The 8,917-nt window shown below is 52.8% G+C and overlaps 1 protein-coding gene across 1 annotated transcript; it reads right to left on the reverse strand.

Moving 5' to 3' along the window:
• Positions 1-4,095: 4,095 nt before the first annotated feature.
• On the reverse strand, positions 4,096-8,629 carry HSD17B14 (hydroxysteroid 17-beta dehydrogenase 14). The gene is made up of 5 exons (XM_030821781.1): positions 8,273-8,629; positions 7,754-7,792; positions 7,066-7,148; positions 5,435-5,501; positions 4,096-4,247 (listed from the first exon to the last, which is right to left on the reverse strand). The coding sequence occupies exons 1-5, from the start codon at positions 8,358-8,360 to the stop codon at positions 4,096-4,098; spliced, it is 429 nt and encodes a 142-aa protein (XP_030677641.1). The 5' UTR covers positions 8,361-8,629.
• Positions 8,630-8,917: the final 288 nt, after the last annotated feature.

Here is an 8,917-nt window from a genome sequence, read left to right on the forward strand (position 1 = left end):
TGTGCCCAACAAAGAATTTATTTAATACAGGAGTGTGTCCTGGGCAGCAGGCTGAGAACCTTCTTCCTTTTTAATATAGGAGATTATTAATATAGGAGTGTGTCCTGAGCAGCAGGTTCAACCTACCACCCGGGACACACTTCCAGGTTGTACTGGGGAGTGCTCCAGAGAGCAAAAGAAAAAAAAAATGGCTCAGGCCAGGCACAATGGCTCATGTCTGTAATCGCAGAACTTTGGGAGGCCTAGGTAGAAGGATGGCTTGAGAACAGGAGTTCCAGACCAGCCTGGGCAACAGAGCAAGACCCCAACTCTATAATAATAATAAAAAAGTCTCAACTTTTTTTTTGAGGCGGCGGAGTCTTGCTCTGTTCCCAAGGCTGGAGTGCAGTGATGCAATCTCGGCTCACTGCAAGCTCCGCCTCCTGGGTTCACGCCATTCTCCTGCCTCAGCCTCCCAAGTAGCTGGGACTATAGGCGCCCACCACCACGCCCGGCTAATTTTTTGTATTTTTCAGTAGAGATGGGGTTTCACTGTGTTAGCCAGGATGGTCTCGATCTCCTGACCTCGTGATCCGCCCGCCTCGGCCTCCTAAAGTGCTGGGATTACAGGCATGAGGCGCCGCGCTCAACCAAAGGCTCAACTTTTTAAAGAAAAAAGGACGAATCAAGAGAGGCGGTGATTACAAAAGTTGTTCATCAGGAATTTTCATTGGTTTACAGACATCACATTGATTAGTGATTGGCTATACATGGTTGAACTACAGAGTGTGTGACACTTTAGAGCTACTTGGTATCAGGTAGTCTAGGGCCCGGAAACCAAGTGGCCTCAAAAAGACGGGTGCAGTAGCTCATGCCTGTAATCCCAGCTTGAGGCAAGGAGTTCGAGACCAGCCTGAGCAGCATAGAAAGACCCTGTCTCTACAAAAAAGTTAAAAATTAGTCAGCCATAGTGGTGCACCCCTGTGGTCCCAGCTACTCAGGAGGCTGATACAAGAGGATCACTTGAGCCCAGGGTTTCGAGGCTGCTGTGAGATATGAAGGTACTCCAGCCTGGGCAACAGAGTGAGTCCCTGTCTCAAAAAGTAATTAAAATACATTTTTATAAAGTCCTCTGAGCCAGGTTTGGTGGCTCACACCTGTAATCCCAGGAGTTTGAGAGGCTGAGGCGGGAGAATCACTTGAGCCCAAGAGTTTGAGACCAGCCTGGACAACATAGTGAAACCCCATCTCTATTAAAAAATAAAAAGGCCAGGCACACTGGCTCATGCCTGTAATCCCAGCACTTTGGGAGGCTGAGGTGGGTGGATCACGAGGTCAGGAGTTCAAGACCAGCCTGGCAAACATGGTGAATCCTCGTCTCTACTAAAAATACAAAAAAATTAGCCAGGCATGGTGGTGGGTGTCTATAATCCCAGCCACTTGGGAGGCTGAGGCAGAGAATTGCTTAAACCTGGGAGGCAGAGGTTGCAGTGAGCCGAGATTGTGCCACTGCACTCCAGCCTGGGTGACAGAGTGAGACTCTGTCTCAAAAAATAAATTAATTTTTTTAAAAGTTGTTAAAAAGGCCCTCTGGGACTGATTCTGATCATCTAAAGGGGCTCTCCTTTCTCAGATAAAGAGGTTTGTTTTCTTTCTCATTCCCTCCCCAGCTCTCCCCCACTTTTTGTTTAAGACAAGGTCTCGCTCTGTTGCCCAGGCTGGAGTGCAGTGGCACAATCACGGCTCACTGCAACCTCCAGCTCCCAGGTTGAAGCAATCCTCTCACCTCAGCCTCCCGTGTAGCTGGGATTATAGGAGCACAACCATACTCAGCTAATTTTTTTTTTTTTTTTTTTTTTTTTTTTTTTTTTTCTGAGAAAGAGTTTCACTCTGTCACCCAGGCTGGAGTGCAATGGTGCAATCTCGGCTCACTGCAACCTCCGCCTCCCAGATTCAAGCAATTCTACCGCCTCAGCCTCTTGAGTAGCTGGGATTACAGGCACCTGTCACCATGCACAGCTAATTTTTGTATTTTTAGTAGAGATGGGGTTTCACCATGTTGGACAGGCTAATCTCGAACTCCTGACCTCAAGTGATCTGTCCGCCTTGGCCTCCCAAAGTGCTGGGATTACAGGCATGAGCTACCGGGCCTGGCTTTTTTTTTTTTTTTTTTTTTTTTTTTTTTTGTGAGACGGAGTTTCCGCTCTTGTTGCCCAGGCTAGAGTGCAATGGCACGATCTCAGCTCACTGCAACCTCTGCCTCCCGGGTTCAAGTGATTCTCCTGCCTCAGCCTCCTGAGTAGCTGGGATTATAGGCATGTGCCACTGTACCTGGCTAATTTTGTATTTTTAGTAGAGACAGGGTTTCTCCATGTTGGTCAGGCTAGTCTCAAACTCCCGACCTCAGGTGATCCGCCTGCCTCGGCCTCCCAAAGTGCTGGGATTACAGGCGTGAGCCACCATGCCCAGACTCCATGCTCTTTTTAAAAATTAATGAATTTTTTTTTTTTGAGACAAGGTCTCACTCTGTCACCTAGGCTGGAGTGCAGTTGCACGATCTCAGCTCACTGCAACCTCCGCCTCCTGGGCTCAAGCTGTGATACCCTACCTTGTTTTAACCTGAATTGACTCTCCCTTAGCTGAGAGAGCCAGACAGACTCCATCTTGGCTCCTTCACTTGCAGCCCCTTACCCACCCCCCTTTCTTCAAGGACTTAACTTGTGCAAGCTGACTCCCAGCACATCAAAGAATGCAATTACTGATAAGATACTGTGGCAAGTTATATCCCCAGTTCCCAGGAATTCGCCCGATTAATAGTACCCTAAGCCCCCGTGTTTGTGTCCGGTTGATAGCGCCCAATGTCCAGTGTCTATCACCTTGTGATGTATTTAAAGCCCCTGCACCTGGAACTTTCTGCTTTCCTGTAACCATTTATCTTTTTAACTTTTTTTGCCTGCCTTACTTCTGTAAGATTGTTTTAACTAGACTCCCACCTCCCCTTTCTCAACCAAAGTATAAAAGAAAATCTAGCCCCTTCTTCAGGGCGAGAGAATTTTGAGTGCTAGCCGTCTCTCGGTCGCCGGCTAATAAAGGACTCCTGAATTCGTCTCAGAGTGTGGCGTTTCTCTATAACTCGCTCGGTTACAACAAAGCAATCCTCCCCCCTCAGCCTCCCAAGTACCTGACGCGCACCACCATGCTCAGCTAATTTCTGTATTTTTTGTAGAGACAAGGGTTTCACTATGTTGCCCAGGCTAGTCTCGAATTCCTGGGCTTAAGGGATCCTCTTGCCTCGGCCTCCCAAAGTGCTGGGATTATAGCTGTGAGCTACCGGACCTGGCCTATTTATTTATTTATTTTTGAGACAGCGTCTTGCAATGTTGCCCAGGCTGTAGTGCAGTGGTGTGAACATAGCTCATGGCAGCCTTGACTTCCTGGGCTCAAACGATCCTCCCACCTCAGCCACCTGAGTAGCTGGGACTACAAGGGCACCACCACGCCTGACTGATTTTTTAAACTTATTGTAGAGATGGGGTTTCGCTGTATTGCCCCAGCTGTCTTGAACTCCTGACCTCAAGTGAACCTCCCACAAGGACCTCCCAAAGCACTGGGATTACAGGTGTGAGCCACTGTGTCTGACCCCAATATGTTCTTAACATCCCCTCCTACCACCACCAGTCTGGAAGGTTCTAGAAGCTTCCTAAGACTGGGCTATGTAGCTACAAAGGTAGCTTTTGCTGGATGTAGAGATTTGCAGTCATTTATCTTCCTTTTGGAATAAGGAGATTAAACTAAAGAACAGAAAATAGATGGCCAGGTGTGGTGACTCAAGTCTGTAATCCCAGCACTTTGGAAGGCCAAGGCAGGCAGATCATTTGCAGTCAGAAGCATAGCTACCAAAAATTACGAAATTTAGCTGGGTTTTGTGGCCCGCACCTGTAATCCCAGCTACTCAGGAGGTTGAGGCACGAGAATCGCTTGAACCCGGGAGGTGGAGATTGCAGTGAGCCGAGATCGCACCACTGTCCTCCAGCCTGGGCGACAGAGAGAGACCCTGTCTCCAACAAACAAATAAACAAAAAGAACAGAAAACATTTTGCTCTTAGACAAAATGCATCACACAATCCACCTATCAGGAGGCTGCTCGGGCCTGGCGTCAGGGTTGCCAGCCCTCACCTTGGTCAAGGTGTACGTCCCCAGCAAGTTCAGCTCCAGCAGCTGGCGGAATCCCTGGGCAGAGGTCTCCTCGGGCCTCTGTGGGGGTGGGTCTAAAGTGGGGGGTGAGAGAGAGAGGAAAAGTGATGGGGGCCGGACACAGTGGCTCATGCCTGTAATCCCAGCACTTTGGGAGGTCGAGGTGGGCGGATCATGAGGTCAGGAGTTCAAGACCAACCTGGCCAACAGGGCGAAACCCTGTCTCTACTAAAAATACAAAAATTAGCCAGGTGTGGTGGCGGGTGCCTATATTCCCAGCTACTCAGGAGGCTGAGGCAGGAGAATTGCTTGAACCTGGGAGGTGGAGGTTGCAGTGAGCCTAGATCGAGCCACTGCACTCCAGCCTGGGTGACAGACTGAGACCCCGTCTCAGAAGAAAAAAAAAAAAAGGCCAGGTGCAGTGGCTGACACCTGTAATCCCAGCACTTGGGGAGGCCGAGGTGGGCAGATCATCTGAGGTCAGGAGTTCAAGATCAGCCTGGCTAATATGATGAACCCCATCTCTACTAAAAATATAAAAATTAGCCTGGCGTGCTGGTGGGTGCCTGTAATCCCAGCTACTTGGGAGGCTGAGGCAGGAGAATCACTTGAACCCAAGAGGCAGAGGTTGCAGTGAGCTGAGATCGCACCACTGCACTCCAGCCTAGACAACAGAGCGTGACTGTATCTGAAGGAAAAGAAAAAAAAGAAAAAAGAGAAGAGAAAAGAAGGCCGGACACAGTGGCTCATGCGTGTAATCCCAGCACTTTGGGAGGCCGAGGTGGGCGGATCACGAGGTCAGGAGATCGAGATCATCCTGGCTAACACGGTGAAACCCCATCTCTACTGAAAAATAGAAAAAATTAACCAGGCATGGTGGCAGGCGCCTGTAGTCCCAGCTACTCGGGAGGCTGAGGCAGGAGAATGGCGTGAACCCTGGAGGCCGAGCTTGCAGTGAGCTGAGATTGCACCACTGCACTCCAGACTGGGCCACAGAGCGAGACTCTGTCTCAAAAAAAAAGAAAAGAGAGACATGGCTAGGTGAGGGCACAGCCCTGGGGACACACAGGAGGGATGGAACAGGGCCACAGTTTCAGCCCAGGCCTGGGGGCTTCCATTGCTTTACTCTCCTGTCCAAGTGGCTAGAAAGAGGTATGAGGCAGGATGAGGGAATTAGGGACAGGGAGTGGGGAAACTGAGGTGCAGGAAACACAGTTGGGGGGCAGGAGGTGGAGAATGGCCCTGGGATCTCACAACTCACGGTGGCCAGCGTTGTTGACAACACAATCCAGGCGGCCAAATCGGCGGATGGTCTCAGAAATCAGGGTCTGAAGAGGAAGGAAATGTCCTTTGTTTTTTTTTGTTTTGTGTTTGTTTGTTTTTTTTTTTTTTGGAGACGGTGTCTCCCTCTTGTCATTCAGGCTGGAGTGCATTGGCACAATCTTGGCTCACTGCATCTTCCACCTCCCGGGTTCAAGCAACTCTCCTACTTCAGCCTCCCAAGTAGCTGGGATTACAGGCGCCTGCCACCATGCCCGGCTAATTTTTGTACTTTTTAGTAGAGACAGGGACTCACTATGTTGGCCAGGCTGGTCTCAAACTCCTGAACTTGTGATCTGCCTGCCTCAGCTTCCCAAAGTGCTGGGATTACAGGCACCACACCCAGCCCAGGAAATGTCCTTTGAATGAGCAGTAGATGGGGTGTCCAGCCATAAAGAAGACAGGGCTCCCAAATGCAAGGCAGGAGAGGGAAGCTGAACTCCCAGGTCAGGGGACAAGAGCTAGAGGAAGAGGGGACGCTGAGATCAGCAGACACAGCAGGCAAGCAGGAGACAGGAAGGAGACAGGGGGCTGGTCAGAGCCACACTGCAGTCGTCACACCCAGGGTCAGGGGGTGGGGCAGAGGGGTGACAAGGATTCAGAGAGAGTGTAGGAGACAGTTACCCAAGGGGGGCAGATAACAGAGAGATACTGATTAAAAGGAAGAAATAGGAACCCAGAAATAACAGAGAAAAAATCAGTTACAGGCCACGTGCAGTGGCTCACACCTGTAATCCCAACACTTTGGGAGGCTGAGGTGGGCAGATCACCTGAGGTCAGGAGTTTGAGACCAGCCTGGCCAACATGGTGAAACCCTGTGTCTACTAAAAATACAAAAATTAGCTGGGCGCGGTAGCTCATGCTTGTAATCCCAGCTCTTTGGGAGGCCAAGGCAGGCGGATCACCTGAGGTCAAGAGTTCGACACCACCCTGACCAACATAGAGAAACACCATCTCTACTAAAAATACAAAATTAGCCAGGTATGGTGGCACATGCCTGAAATCCCAGCTACTCGGGAGGCTGAGAGAGGAGAATCACTTGAAGCCGGGAGGCAGAGGCTGCGGTGAGCCGAGATCGCACCATTGCACTCCAGCCTGGGCAACAAGAGCGAAACTCCGTCTCAAAAAAAAAAAAAAAAATTAGCCGGGCATGGTGGCGCACGCCTGTAATCCCAGCTACTCAGGAGGCTGAGGTAGGAGAATGGCTTGAACCCGGGAGGTGGAGGTTGCAGTGGGCCGAGATCACACCACTGCGCTCCAGCCTCAGTGAAACTTCCAAAAAAAAAAAAGACAGAAAAATCAGTTACAGTTGACCCACTTTGAGGGATTTATTCCTTTCCATCCACGTGTCAGATGTGCTAAGAGCCTTGGAGAGGTGGGAGAGAAGAAACATGTGACCTGCTCATCAGTACGGAAGACCTTGTGTGTGGAGTGACCCTGGGTGGAAACCATTGACAGTCCAGTGGAGCCAGGAGAGGAAGGAAAAGTAGAGGGAAAGGCATATGCAAATGGCTGGAGAACAAAGAACTGGTCATTAGCAGAGATGAGGGTAGGAACAGGAACTCTGCTTACCTTCACATCATCTTCCTGAGTCACGTCACAGAGGATAAAGACAGCTCCAGGGAGCTCCTGCTCCAGGGCCCGACCCCCGGACTCTGCAGGGAGAGAAGAGCTGAGAGCATGGACCCCTGGGTCTGAGGGAGGAGGGGCTGGGAGCCTGGACCCCTGGGTCTGAGGGAGGAGGGGCTGGGAGCCTAGACCCCTGGGTCTGAGGGAGGAGGGGTTGGGAACTTGGATTCCTGGGCCTGAGGGAGGAGGTGCAGGAGCCTGGACTCTTGGGTCTGAGGGAGGAAGGGCTGGGAGCCTGGACTCTTGGGTCTGAGGGAGGAGGGGCTGGGAGCCTGGACCCTTGGATCTGAGGAAGGAGGGGCTGGGGGTCCTGGAATCCTGGGTCTGAGGAAGGAGGGGCTGGGGGTCCTGGACTCCTGGGTCTGAGGAAGGAAGGGCTGGGGGTCTGCAGATTCCTGGATCTGAGGGAGGAGGGGCTGGGGTCCTGGACTCTTGGGTCTGAGGGAGGAGGGGCTGGGGGCCTGGACTCTTGGGTCTGAGGGAGGAGGGGCTGGGGGTCTGGACTCCTGGGTCCAAGGGAGGAGGGGCTGGGGTCCTGGATTCCTAGGTCCAAGGGAGGAGGTGCTGGGGCCTGGACTCCTGGGTCTGAGGGAGGAAGGGCCAGGGTGAGGGCTGAGGGACCGTCACTCACCATCCTTGTCGCAGATAACCACTCGGGCCCCGCTGTCCACTGAGAATAGGAAGGAAACAGGTTACTCTCCCAGCCTTGATTAAAGCCTCTGCCGCCCTCTTGTGGCCACCTGGATTGGGGCCGATCTCCCTCTCCCCTCGTGACCCCAGTCTCATGATCACCCATAGGACAGAGGGCAGACGCCTTGACACATACTCTCCTTGCCTTGTTTCTGCTGAGGCTCCTGACCCCCCGTTCGTGGGTTCCAGAGCAAACTCCACGACTGACAGAGCCATTCCCCAAACCGCTGGTTTTGCAGCTACACCAACAGACCCAGAGAAACGGGCCACTGCCTTCGGAGACCCTGCCAGACTCAGCCCTAGCCTACAGCGCCACACGCTTACTTTAGCCTGCAAATTGGCTTTTATAAGATCAGAATCCTGGCTGCGGTACTGGAGTCCCTATTTCCAGCCCCCATCGCCCCGCCCCCATCCTTCCTCTCTCACACTCCACAGCTCCCAGCAGTCAGACCCGGCTCACCGAAGGCGCGCACGATCCCAGCTCCGATGCCGCGCCCGCCCCCGGTCACAACCACCACCTTCCCGGCATAGCGCGTTCCCGTAGCCATCCCGTGTCCGTCGGTCTCTCTCTCCCTCTCTACTCTGGGCCTCTTTCACCTCCAAAGCCCCGTGAGGCCGTCGCATCAAATCCTCAATAGAAGCTGGATCCTGGAAGTCCGGCCTCGGGGGGCGTTGCCAGGAAGGCTAGAGACCTGGAAGTTTGTCCCCAGCCCCTCCTCCCTCAGACACTCCTCTCCTCCCACAGACCCAGGAATCCAGGAGCCCCAGTCCTTCCTCCCTGAAACACAGGAATCCAGGAGCCCCAGTCCCTCCTCCCTGAGACACAGGAATCCAGGAGCCCCGGTTCCTCCTCCCTCAGACCCAGGAGTCCAGGCCCCCAGCCCCTCCTCCCTCAGACTCGAGAGTCCAGCCTCCCAGCCCCTCCTCCCTCAGACCCGGGAGTCCAGCCTCCCGGCCCCTCCTCCCTCAGACCCAGGAGTCAGGGTCCCAGCCCCTCCTTCCTCAGACCCGGGAATCCTGGCCCAGCCCCCTCCACTCTCAGACCGAGGGATCAGGTTCTCTATCGCTTCCTCCCAGAGACCTGTTAAGTCCAAGCCCCCTGTCC

The sequence above is a fragment of the Nomascus leucogenys genome, chromosome 10 (genome assembly GCF_006542625.1).
Source record: "Nomascus leucogenys isolate Asia chromosome 10, Asia_NLE_v1, whole genome shotgun sequence".
NCBI lineage: Eukaryota > Metazoa > Chordata > Mammalia > Primates > Hylobatidae > Nomascus > Nomascus leucogenys.

Excerpts from the sequence above, each read along its gene's own strand:
- HSD17B14 (XM_030821781.1), bottom strand. The coding sequence starts at position 8,360 with ATGGCTACGGGAACGCGCTATGCCGGGAAGGTGGTGGTTGTGACCGGG. Across the intron at positions 7,793-8,272 it reads TGGGATCGTGCGCGCCTTCG|TGGACAGCGGGGCCCGAGTG; the intron begins GTGAGCCGGGTC and ends TCCTATTCTCAG. Across the intron at positions 7,149-7,753 it reads GGTTATCTGCGACAAGGATG|AGTCCGGGGGTCGGGCCCTG; the intron begins GTGAGTGACGGT and ends CTCTCCCTGCAG.